This window comes from Podarcis filfolensis, assembly GCF_964270895.1.
Source record: "Podarcis filfolensis genome assembly, chromosome: 6".
Taxonomy (NCBI): Eukaryota; Metazoa; Chordata; class Lepidosauria; order Squamata; family Lacertidae; genus Podarcis; species Podarcis filfolensis.
The window spans coordinates 55589534-55602588 of record NC_139609.1 but is presented as its reverse complement, the minus strand read 5'-3'; the positions used below and the strand labels follow the sequence as shown (position 1 = coordinate 55602588).

Genomic DNA, 13055 nt, shown 5'->3' with positions numbered 1-13055 from the left:
CAGAAACAGAGTTAATCAATTTAATTTATAACTCAGAAGTGGTTCACAGAACCAATACAATCATAGGAGGAAAAAGTATATTGCAGCAAAATCCAATACTGTTGAATGCTTTAGTTTAGATTCAAGTCAGCCTTGTACCCAGTACTCTACCTGTGCTTGTAGCATTCCTGGTCATAGTTACAGCAGGAGCCACAAGAAACTAGGAGAGCCTTGCAACAATTAAGAATCCCTTGGTATATAAGTTACGGTATTACAAAGTAGTAAGTCTTGCTCTTCACTTCTTTTTACATTTAAATATAGCACTGAAAAAAGGGAGTGTCTTTAAGAACAGAACAGTAATGCAGTTTAGTCCAGCGTCTCAGTATCAGCTTCAGTGGATTTCCTCCCTATTCCAGTAGTAAACGTAGAGGAATAAATTAATCCTCAGTTGGGGGGAAGCATCTGGACCATGCCCACCACAGTAAGCTGATAAGCAAGGCTCTTCCTACCATCGGTAATTAAAACCAAACAAGTCACACCATAAACTTAACATACCAGTATATCTTCGCTATGCTTTGCCTTATTTTAAGCCCTCCAAAAGATACTGGAAACTGCTAAAAAACTATTTTCAGCAGGACAAAAATACATGAACTGTATTGTGCAGTTAAATTCTGTGTACCATTCTGTCTCTTCATGTTTTAACATGCTGCATTTTGCAACAAAAGATAGATATATTTTTTTAGCATTCAAGTTAAGAAAAAGCAGTGGGTGGCCTATATAAAATCTAACCATGGCCAAGACTATTTTTGCTTCTTTCTTAGCAATAGAAGATATGCATATGCAGAATTGTTTACTGAAAGTTCAGGTTTGTTGGACTGCATGATCAGCAACTGCATGTACGGAAAAATACTCTATCTGTAGTACACTTAACAACTAGTTGTTTGCTTGTTGAATTCACAGAAAGTGCATGACTATACTTAAGATGTATTAATTTGGTGTGTTGTTTTGGTACTATACTACAAATAGTATGAACTGCACTGTCAACCCCATAAAGATAAATTTTACAGACTTCAAAAACAGTTCTGTTCATAGGCAAGAGTGGTTTTATACATAGGAGCCAACAGTAATACATACTACTCTTTTAATAGAGTTTTTCTGCCACTGCATTAAAGAAGGGCTGCCCCACTTGGGCATTTTCCAATATGGAGAGGGTGATTCATGCTTACTCCAGTGTGTGGCCTGGGATTGAAGGGAGTGTTTTAAATAGGATGCCTTAGGAAAAAGGCATCAGCCATAGTTCACTGCACAGAAAATGAACAAGCAGAAGCTACAGCACATGCAGCCCGATATGCAGAAATCACCACTGATGAATTAATGAAAGTGACAGCACCACAGCACAGCTGGCAAAGCTTTCTGGAGTACAGCAGCCCGTTGCTAGCCTTGAGGGCTAGCAAATTATCTGAGGCAGCTGAAGACAGAGTCTCTCTCTCTCCCCCTCCCCGGTTCAGAACAAAAATTGTTTTAAGCTGCTCTCTGATTCACATAGTGAAGGTCACACAGTGACTGCTCCAAGGCAATCAGATCAAGGCAGACAAGCAGCTGTCAGACACAAAAAGATGCATTCTGCCGCAATAGCTAAGGAATGGCATTGCCTCCAGCTACAAACTGTTTAATAAGTACTAGATAAGATTGGTTAACCATTAAAATACCGCTAATTTACAGCAAGATTGCTTATTATGTTATAGCCCATTACCCTCTTCATGCTCCATTTTGTTCTGAACTCTATATTAATATAGGCTGTAGCTTTGATGGGACATTACATAACTCAGACTATTTATGGTACTTATTCCACTGTTATGATTTGTGATTTTATTTAAAACAAACAAAAAACAAACCAGTCGTGTGTATGGTTACCCTTTAAATATCTTTGACACTTTAACCCAGTCTGACTAATCCAACATTTGCAGTAGTAGAAACTTCTTCCCTAAATGTAAGATACTTGACTTAAACTAAACCCACTAATTCCTCTTATCTGACCAATCTTAATCCATATACTTTTGGCAGCCACATCTATGTATACCTGTATTAAGCATGATTCCTATGTCTCCAGTTTTAATATTCTAAAATTAAGCACTTTTAGAATATGTTATAGCTACATTTTCTTTTTAGGGATAAAAACTATCAAAAGTCAGCACAGGCACGTATACATCAGTCTAATCATTCACAAAGACAAGAACAGCCTTTGAATTTGCATCTAGGCATATGGTTTGGGAAGAATTGGCAATCCCTTCTTGTTGCTAGAATGCAGTGCATATTGTATCATCAGTTTGTTTTGCATCCATACAACATTAAAATAGTGTTTTAACACACTACAAAGACTAACCCACAAAAGTATTAAATGTAGTCATATCCAAGGGTACGAAAAGTCAGGTGCTATGGGTGGCTTTTTGGTAGAGTGTAGCACAGGATTGTATTATCTAGTTTAATCTTGCAGGACTTCACAAGAGAGGTTGCTACCACTCTTCCACATTTGTTTTCCTACTGTGGGGGCAGGAAGCCTGTGGCCCTCCAGTTGTTGCTGGACTCGAGCTCCAGCCAGCATGCCCAACAATCAGGGTTCTCGTCCAGCAACACCTGGAGGACCACTGGTTCCCCATCCTTGCTCTACTGGGTCTCATATGCTTCTTAGGGACATGGATGTACACTATAGCTGTTTTCTTAAAAAGTCAGTTTCAGAGACTGGCCAACAACTAACATTTTGTTGAGTTGTGTGTTTATCAACGATAACACAAAATTTAAAAAAGTAGAACAAAATGGCTGGTGGAGGAGGGTGAGAAGTGTGAGTTAGCATTCGCACATTTGCTCATTCCCCCAGTTCCAGGAGTGTTGTACAATATACCTTCACGATTTACACCCTATGCCCTTTTAAAATGTGGGGGTTTTTTGGAGGGGGGAGGCTATTGGTTTGTTGTTTTTATTTTTGTTAGGTATTTTGTGGTTTTATATCTTGATTTTATTCTGTGAACTGCCCCGAGGCCCACCCCCCAAGTATAGGGCGCATATAAATTCAATAAATAACAGAATAATAATTCAACTAGGCACAGAACTCATTATAGGCTTGCCATTCATTAGAGGCTTAACTAACATCTAATTTCTGTAATCTTCAATATGGTAGTTAGTTCATGTATAGTGAGCAAGCATAGGCCTTCTGTTGTAAATTGTTAGACTGTGTTTACTTGCCTGAGACTGGCTTTAACTGCTTGGAGAGTCATATTGTACTAATTTACAGGCTGCATTCTAAGGCTGGAATCCCTGGAGACATTCTTTCCTCCTTGCTTTTACCATTTCCCTCTATGTAGGCTTCATCATGCCTTGTTAAAACTGCTTCAGAGCAAAATCCCCTCTAAAATTGTTTTGGACACAACCTCTTTACGGAAACATCCAAGAAAACTAGCATTGGCCAAGCCTCTTCCAGAGCTTAATTGCTGTTTCATTCATTCCAAATAGCAAACAACGCGTGACAGCAGAAAGAAGAAAGGGTTGAGCATTTAGCCACTCCACATAATCGCACACTAGAACAATTTCAACCAGCATTAATCTGGATTACAGAAAGTTGCAGCATAGTTTGCGGTTCATCATTTACCAAATGAACTGCTAAGGGCAGTGCATGACCTAGAGGGAATTGGCAGAACCCACTTCCTCTGTGCTTTCCAGGCTTATCTGTGTAGTGTAATGCAAAGGAAAAGTGCTTCCAACATGTCTCAGCTGTCAAGGACAGGACATTTGCAGCTTTTCACTAAATTAAACCCAGTAAGGGTTGTGATACTGCAAGAAGGCAATGGTGAAGGTCAACTGAGCTTATGAAGAAGTGGGAGGAAGGCTAGTGAAATGCTCCACTCAAAGTGTCTTACTGGAAAAGACAGGTGGGGGGGGAAACAGTTTAATGGGAAACTGCGGCCACCAAAACGCATATCAGGCCTGATTAATTTTATACTTTCTGTTCTGTTCCTAGCACCCTTTCCTGTGCTCAGCCTGTACCCCACCCCTCGTTCTTCTATGTCTCAGGCTCATGGTGCTGCACCAAAGCTCCATGAAATTTATTTTCAATAGTTAAGAATGCTTCAACAAAGAAGACTGACCCTTACTGTTTTGGTGTATAATATACATGTCCCCAATGCTACCCATCACCTCAAGCAGGAATGAAGCAGATGATGAGAAAGATTATTCATTTTTCAGCACCACTTTCAGACAACTTGAATGGGACAGAAACCTAGTTCTTCCTTGTTTGGCTTTGCAGCTTTTAGATTCAATGCTGCCATGTTTCAGCTGAAGTGTAGTTTCATGCTATCTGGATATGGGCTGCAAAACTGAACACTCCAGGTCATCATATTCCCACGTTTCCTCACTGCCTGTCCATTTCCATGTTCCATCTCCTGTAATGGCATACTGTTTCTGCTCCTCAAGGCAGTTACTCTGGATTGAAGATGGCCTAGGTAGCTGTAATGTAACGAGCAAGCTTTTTTATGCTGCTGGTGATCTCTGGTTGCCCTGAGCATCTGTAGCTCAGTCCTCTGCTGTCAAAGCTGGAAGAGAGGATCATATTTCCTTATTTCCTGTAGTAGGCGTATTTTGTCCAGATTGGCTTCTGCAAGGGCTTTTTTTGTGACCTGTAGCTCTCTCTCCAAAGCTGGCACTTCTTTTAGCTACAAAGACAAAATAAGGAGCGGGGGTGGGGGTGAAGAGAGATAAAAGTATTTTTCAAGCTGTGAACTGCAAGACACAATTTGGATAGTGAGGCATTATATTATTCAAAGAGATAACTTCCCCAGCAGGAGTACTTGCCGATAGTCTAGTCTAATAGCTATTAGCTTTCAGTGACTTTGTTTTTAATGCAGTAATTCTTATTTCAGAAATTATTAAGTGCTTCATCACATTAAAAAGTGGTTCATATTACACACACACACACACACACACACACACACACTTTGCGGGTTGGTCTTGCGGGTTGCAATCAATTGCGGGTTGCAATCAAGGACCATTATTCAAGTTCCTGAAAATCTGAGCCCGGTTCTCTGTAGAGTAATCCCTGATTTTTCTGCCCAGCTTTTGGTTTTAAGTTTTCCATTACTATTCAAATTGTAACATAAGCATATAAATCAAATTATGTGCAAAATAATAATAATCAACATTAGATTCATCAAGACTGAACATTAGCCCATCAATAGCAGCATCAGCATATAAGAAGAACCACGAGCTTATCTTGTCCAATATCCTGTTTCCAACAGAGGCCAACCAGATGTCCATGTGCAGCTAAGATTTTTAATGCACAAGGCAAAGGCTACAGTATCTTTCATCTTTAAAATAAAAATTAATGCAAAACAGCATATTTTGTACTGATACCTATTTGTTTGGGGTGTGCATGTTTGTGTATATACACCCCCCATACTATATTTGCACTAGTCCTGTCATTATGCAGCACCCAATGCAGGAATTGTAGCACCAAATCACAATCCTGGATTTGCTGAAGTCACAGCAAGATGGGGGATGGTGGGAAGAGAAGGCAGATTGCATAACATCAGTGGCTGTGATACAGAAGCAAGAAAGGAGAGACAATGAGAGGGGAAATGTGGTGGCTTAAAACAATGGAAGAGGTTTGAATAGATCAGAAAGAAGAACATGGAGGAATTGCTTTTTAAAAAGTTTTAACAAGAAGAAATAGTGCAGATGGGTACAACACAGAGGCAAACACCAAAAAGCTAACACAACAAAGCCTCTCTCAATTCCCTTCTCACTGTACTCAAATCTTGTTTTAAACCCCCACCTTTTCCCTTTCCTTTCTCCTGCTCCATTCAAACCTTTGTGGTTGTTTAAAACTACCACATTTTCCCACTCAGTGTTTCTCCATCTGCCCCTTTTGCATTATTCAGCTGCCTCATGTGTGACAAAAAGACAGGCATCCTCAAACTTGGCCCTCCAGCTATTTTGGGACTACAACTCCCATCATCCCTAGCTAACAGGACCAGTGATCAAGGATGATGGGAATTGTAGTCCCAAAACAGCTGGAAGGCTGAGTTTGGGGATGCCTGCAAAAAGGAGTCCTCAAATATGGAGTGCAGCGAGCACAGGAAAAGAGCCTTCACACACACACTTAAAAAGAATGCAAAGTAGACATTGCAAAAGAAAATGCAGCAGGTTTTACAAGCCTAAAACTGTGGCAGAAAATTATCTGGGACTCTGATTTATACATGGAGATATGTACACAGGTTCCTAGTTCACTTTACTGCTTCTCTATTAACTTTAACAGTACAATGAACTGCCAGATTTTGTTGATTTTTACTATAAGCAGAGAATGTTTACAACAATACAGCTCACAGTGGAAACTACAATATTAATAGTGCTTTTCCTGAATTATTGATTGTTTTTGAAATAAATCTGCAGCCTCAGAAACACTAAAAAGTAATAATAAAATGCTCAAGTAATTGTCTTTTAGAGGGAAACATTGTAAGCTGGCACTATATTGGATGTTTTCCTCTAAAAAGCAAATATTTTATTACTATTGACACAGCACTTTTTGATGTAGTTCACAATTCAGATTTCTTTATTTTGGTCATTTCTTACAACCACGATGCAAGCAAGTTAATTGTAATTTACCTTATAGGAGGGAAAGGCCATTAAACAGGATAAGAATGCATTTATTACTAATGAAGTTGCCCAGTATGCTAGCTTACTTCCTACTATTGCCAGAGCCATTTTTTAAAAAAAACTCCAGTCTTGGGTACCAGAGACTGAATGATTCTATTATTCATACATTAACATGAGCCAACTGTGTTGATGAAGAGTGTTTGAAGTCATAATGCAAGATGGTTATAATAGAACGTTCTTTCCTCTTTTTTTGTTGCCATCAGTGTTATCTGTTACACTCTTAATCACTTTGATATATGTATTAATATTTATTCCATTATTATGGTAACTGGTGAATATAAATATTGTATCTACTCAAAATCCTGCTTCAGATAGCAGTCTTTGCAAGAAATGCTACAGTGCTGTCAGTGAGAATCAGCAAATGACATGCTTGCCTTTGCTTCTGCAAAGAAATGTGAAAAGAGGGAAGGGAACGGAAACTGAGATATCCAGAAATGAGTACACAAGAGCTGATATTTGTAAGTACATTAGCAAGGAAATAAACATGCAGGTAGGGGCTTGTATTTCCCTCCCTTTTCCTTTAGTGACTGCAAGCTGTTAAGATATGGCATACCTGAAGTTCATCACTGCTTCCTGCTGAAACTGCAGAAATTCTCCGCTGTTTCTTAAGATCTTTCTGAAGCCTCTTCTGCACAGAAGATCCTTCCCCCTGTGCAACTGAAAAGTCATGCAGAAAACACAAGTATGATGAAATAACCTGCAGGATGTGGATGTTAAGATAAAGCCTCCAATGTTTTTTCAGAATGAGAAACTGAAGATAAGGGAGGGAAATGGCTGAGCAGCAATATCCAACAGCACATTGCAATTTTAGTCTCCCATGTTTTACATGTTTTACACATCACTTAAATGCCATCTTAATCATCTCAATGTACCGGTAGCAACAAAAAGGAAGCTGGGGTGGGTTAAAGGTTCTAGCAGGCTTAGCTGTTTTAGCTGCAGCATCTTCCAGCCACTGCTACTGCCATTCATGGCACTGACCTTTTATACAGAATACTCCATCATCATCACAACAAACAACAACATGGTCCACTGCAAGGATTAAAGGCACAGGACCAGGAGAAGTAGGGTATATTCGAGGACTGTCATCCTGCAAAACAAAGAATATTAGCTATAAAAATTATTCTCTCCAATTTTTGCAGAAACCATATTATCTATGCAAGCATTTCCATACCCTATCCCAATAAAGCATTATTATAATACAATGGAAGATCAAACCCAGTCCGAGGTCAGAATATAATGATGCCAATGTTTCCATATATGTGGGCTGGGAGCAGGGAAGATGCAGTTAACTTTTGGCGGCAGCTCTTTGCTGCCATCTGTAGTGCAAGGCCACTATAGATATGTACAGTGGTACCTCTGGTTACATACTTAATTCATTCCAGAGGTCCGTTCTTAACCTGAAACTGTTCTTAACCTGAAGCACCACTTTAGTTAATGGGGCCTTCTGCTGCCGCCACACCGCCAGAGCCCGATTTCTGTTCTCATCCTGAAGCAAAGTTCTTAACCCGAGGTACTATTTCTGGGTTAGCGGAGTCTGTAACCCGAGGTACCACTGTAAAGCTAAAAGGTAAAGGTAAAGGACCCAGACATACAGATATGAATTCAGCTTTTGAAGGGACTAATTGAAATAGGAAAGTTGAAAGACTCTGCATACATATGCTAGATTGTGCATGGTCCTGAGGATTTCGGCCTATAAAATTTCATTTATTACACATCCGAAGTGATTTAGAAGATGTATTCCAAAGTTTCCTTTGCTTCCTTTGCACTCTAATCAGGTAATAATGGTTCCTTTTGTATGATACAGAATTTTACAAAGGGTGGTGGAATATTTTAAAGCCTATATTATAACTGAGGAAAGCAAAGCACACAAGATTTGTTTATTTTCAGTATCTTGCCTTTCCAAGGCTGAAAGAGGCCATCAAGAAACCTGAACAAGACCGATGTCATGAGTTAAGAATGCCCTTGTTATCAGTTCCCAGAATGAAGAGCAATCAGCAGTCTTCTGAGGTCACCTGTTAAATTTTTAACAACTCACAGTGCTAGTTACATAACTCATGACAAAACATCAAAGAGTTAGATTCTGAGGGCTCTACTACATGGTCCAAGTTTCTATCTTAATAGGGTTAGAGTGTGGGGTGGTGGGGGTGGAAGACTAAAAACACAATGTCTACCAGTAATCCCTGTTCACATGTTTACTGACATTCCTGAAGAACACTAAAAGGACAGTGACGCAGGATGTACCTTTGCAGAAGGAATGTTCATTCTTTTTCAGCAATACTTGTTCCTCTGTATACTTGAAAATGTGAACATACATAGTAATATCTACACTTCCTCCCAATCCATTCTAAAAGCTAATGTACACATTCTCCTACCTTCAGTGTAATCTTGGTGTCCACAATTTCAATCTTCATGGGAATAACTTCAGGGATCACCTCATCCTCAAGGAAGGGTCCAAGGCTGGAAACAAAGGATGTCAGCAGCTCTGCACGATAGCTATGAATCAGCATGTGGAAAAAACCATTCTGAACAGCCAGAGGTGAATGCACTGCAGCACTTGGTCCTATTTCATATTGTAAAGACACTTCAGGCTGGGTCAGGTTAGTTTCACTGGTTTGAGGTCTCTCCGAGTTTAGCTCTCCTAAAAGTATAAGGTGGTTATAGCAGCAGTATTCTATAGCTTACAATGTTGATAATTCTCCCATCCTCTCCCCCTACTAAAACTGTTTAACTAATGCCATTAATTCTATCAGCTAGCGCAGGGATGGGAAACCTGTGGCCCTACAAAAGCTGTTAGATTATGATTCTTATCAAGCCCAGTCAGCATAGGGAATGGTCAGGGATGAAGACAGCTGTAGTTCAGCGAGATCTGAAAGGGTCAAAGGTTAGCCACACCTTAGCTAGTGGAAGGCACTATTACTGTTCAGAGGCTCCAAGCAGCTAGATTAAATCAATTTTGCCTTGGATTATTAGCCTCCCTAATAGAAATCACAACTACAGACATGGAAGATGGAATAATTTAATATGACCCCAAACAGTTTACAGTGCAATCTTGTAACATAAACACAGAAGTAAACCCCAGTGAGTTCTGTGGGGCTTGCTCTCATCTAACTGGATATATTTACTTGCTTTCAGCAGTCATATTAATGGAAAATTTATGTGTATTTGATTATCTAAAGCATTCAGCTTTATTTATACAAAATGAAAGTTCTCTTTGATAACGAGCCCTGAGCTTTGTAAAACTGGCTTCCCAAACTAAGGTTCCCTCTCTAACTATTATTCTTTTGAATACCCCGTCCTCCCAAGTATATTACCAGCTTAATTCCATCCTATTATATCTTGTGCTCTCTAGTGGCCAAAAGAGATACAACAAGGGGCCCACATTAAGTTCAATTCCATTTTTAAAATGGAAACTTGTGCTACTAAAATAATCCATTTTAAGAGTCTGAAGCCACGCAATTTTGCCAGAGACATCACACTGCTGTCTTACATCTACCCCGCTTTCTGAAATCTAGCATTGTCCCTTACCTCTCATTAACCACATCCTGACACACTCAATATTAGAGATGAGGACACAGCATCTCTTTAAAAAAATAAAAAATTGTCCCTGGCCTTTCCCCAGCCTTTTTCTGCCTTCTTTACCACACATATTCCACCTTTTTACATTTTTAACTGTTCAGCAGAATCATGTGCCTCCTATTGGTAGAAAAGACAGGAAATAGTGAATAATACTTCAGCTTGGGGAAAGAGACATAGCTCAGTGGTAGAGCATGTGGTTTGCATACAGAATGTGTCAGGTTGAATATCTGGTATTTTCAGATAGGGCTGGGAAAAGACTCCTGCTTGAAACCCTGGACACACCTGCCAGTCAGTGCTGACAAACCTGAGCAAGATGGGACACTTGTGTAAACCTATCACAAAACCTAGAAGTCAGAGTTGTAGATCTATATCCCAGAAAAGTTTGTACAGAAAAAATAGTGGGTTCTTTCCTTCTATGTAAGACTGGAAGGCAAACACCCCACATAGGCACCAAGACTCCTGATTGTATTGTACAGGCAAAAACAGATCTCTGCACATGCATCAAAGCTACTGAACTTTACCTTGGTCAGTAACATACCTGTGAAGTCACCTTGCAGAAACTGCCACATACTTAGATTTCCTAGGTGCGCAGGAGTTAGCTCCATAACCTGAAGGGCAAGTCCCATATCATCTCCTTTCGTCTCTATCACACAGTTTACTTCTTTCATTTTCAACACTAAGACAGATACCTAAAACAGCAAGCCATAGAACAAATGAGTGCTGCAACCTAGCTGTTCTCTCTCTCTAACTCCTCAGGGAAATAATATTTAAAAGAACAAGAAAGGGATGACATCTGACCATCTGGGGGCTGGAGTCTGGTCCGCTGGGAGAAGCTGAGCTGTTGATATATGTTGATTCTCTTTCCTCATCTGCCATTGGGCTTGACCTGTGGCCTGCATCATCAAGGACTTGGGGAATGTGCCCAGGGGTAAGAGGATCCAGGCTAGACTCTGAAGAAAAATCAAGAAGTTCAGTAACAGAATCCTGAAACATCTAAAAAGACTACACACTTGGACTGGGTTAATTTAAAAAATGTAGACGCCCCATAAGGAAAATTGCATTTCTAAGTAAGAGCTTATATGCCAGGCAATTTACTAAACATTTTAGTGGAAGGCAGGGGAGACAATTTTTGCTTATTTCCCTCTGAAGTGCTCAGCACCACTCCCCATGCTGTTCCACAGCATTTCCAATCCTTTGGAGAATATTTCTGGGAGACGGGGTGGGGGGTTTGCAAGGGGAAGGGGAAATAGATGAAAATTGCCTCTTCCACCACCATCATCATCATCATCCTTTTTTATTTCTTTGCCGCCTTTCCACAGTTAAAAAAACAATGCTCAAGGCGGCTTACAGCATGACAAGATTTACATAATTACAAAAGTCATAAACAATAAATAAACCACATTAAAAAAATACACAACCAAATGGGAAACAATTTCCACATAAATCAAAATCTAAAACTAAGAATACAGCATTAATATCACAGTTTAAAATGACATAAGTAAAAAAAAAAGCAATTTAAACAAAAAACAAAAACAAAATGGAGCCCTCTCTGCCCAGCAGCAGCAGCGGCAGCAGCAGCGGCAGCAGTTCTTATAGGCCTGTCAGGCCCCGCCCTAGGCCAGGTGGTGAGTGGCAGGACTGGGGCCCTCAGATGTTGAGCAGGGGATATCTCCACAGGATCAAAAGACTTCAGTGGGTAGAAGAAGCCCTTCCATTCACCGAAAGCTAAGCTTGGATCCAGCCTGCAGTTTGCATTAGAACCCCCTTCTCCAACCGTCACCGCACCAATTCTACGATGAATTTCCCACAATCCATCCCACCTAGTTATTAAAAAGTGTCTTTTAATTACACAAATGCTGTTTTTGTACAAATTATACCCTCAAGTAAAAAACCCAAGTATTTTATAACTTATAAGGGGGGGTGTGCAAGTTAATTCTCATTACCAGGTTCTATAAGCATCACAAAACCATCACTGCCGTCGCTATCCACCGACAACCTATCTTCAGGACCACTGCCATCTAGAGAGCTGGTATCAAAGGAATGTTGGGAGGCAGTCCTTTTCATGGAGAAGAAACGCATTCGCCCACTACTGCCTCCCACTGGAGTCAACGGCCCCTCTTCAGTCTTCGGTGTGGGATCCCTAACAACAAGCACAGATCAAAGCTGTTTGGTATTACTGGATTAGATGCAAAATTATAGTTGAAAGATGCCCATCATTATGACAGCTGGTACATAGTAAGAGGAGCTATATATTGGAGGGAATGTGGCACAAGGTGCTTTGTACAAAGAAATAAATTGAACTCCCTGCCCACAGCCTTCCCTGTTATTGCAAGCTAAGCCATCTACTGTCAGAACTGGATGAACACATTTTTCTCTCGTTGCCATCTTGACACTATTCCTATATGCAGTGCTCTATTGGGAACCACTTGCTTACATAAGAGCAAAATAAAGAAGGTGCGTTTGAGGTCACTAGTGGGATAGAGCTGGCGAGGGAACCTGTGGCTCTCCAGATATTAGAATAATAGAACTGTAGTGTTGGAAGACTGCACAAGGGTCATCCAGTCCAACCCCCTGCAATGCAGGAATGTTTTGACCAACTTGGGGCTCGAACCCACAACCCTGAGATTAAGTGTCTTGTGCTCTACAGGCTGAGCTATCCCAGGGAGTCCTACAGAATACAAGTCCCTTCAGGGCCAGACAGCAATGCCCATGGTTGGGTATCATTTGAGTGCTAGTCCAACAATATCGGGAGGGCTATAGGTTCCCCACCTCTGGCTAGTGGCTGATTCTACCTCCTA

General features: G+C 40.4%; 1 protein-coding gene across 1 annotated transcript in view; it reads right to left on the bottom strand.

Moving 5' to 3' along the window:
• Positions 1-6: 6 nt before the first annotated feature.
• Positions 7-13055, bottom strand: part of BLTP3A (bridge-like lipid transfer protein family member 3A) — a 59669-nt gene continuing 46620 nt past the window's right edge. The window contains exons 15-21 of the mRNA XM_083617940.1: positions 12201-12397; positions 11056-11207; positions 10796-10946; positions 9054-9319; positions 7660-7768; positions 7235-7338; positions 7-4682 (exon numbers count right to left, since the gene is read on the bottom strand). Coding sequence (XP_083474066.1) covers positions 4557-4682; positions 7235-7338; positions 7660-7768; positions 9054-9319; positions 10796-10946; positions 11056-11207; positions 12201-12397 — 1105 coding nt within the window. The 3' untranslated portion in view covers positions 7-4556. The remainder of the gene's footprint in view (positions 4683-7234; positions 7339-7659; positions 7769-9053; positions 9320-10795; positions 10947-11055; positions 11208-12200; positions 12398-13055) is intronic.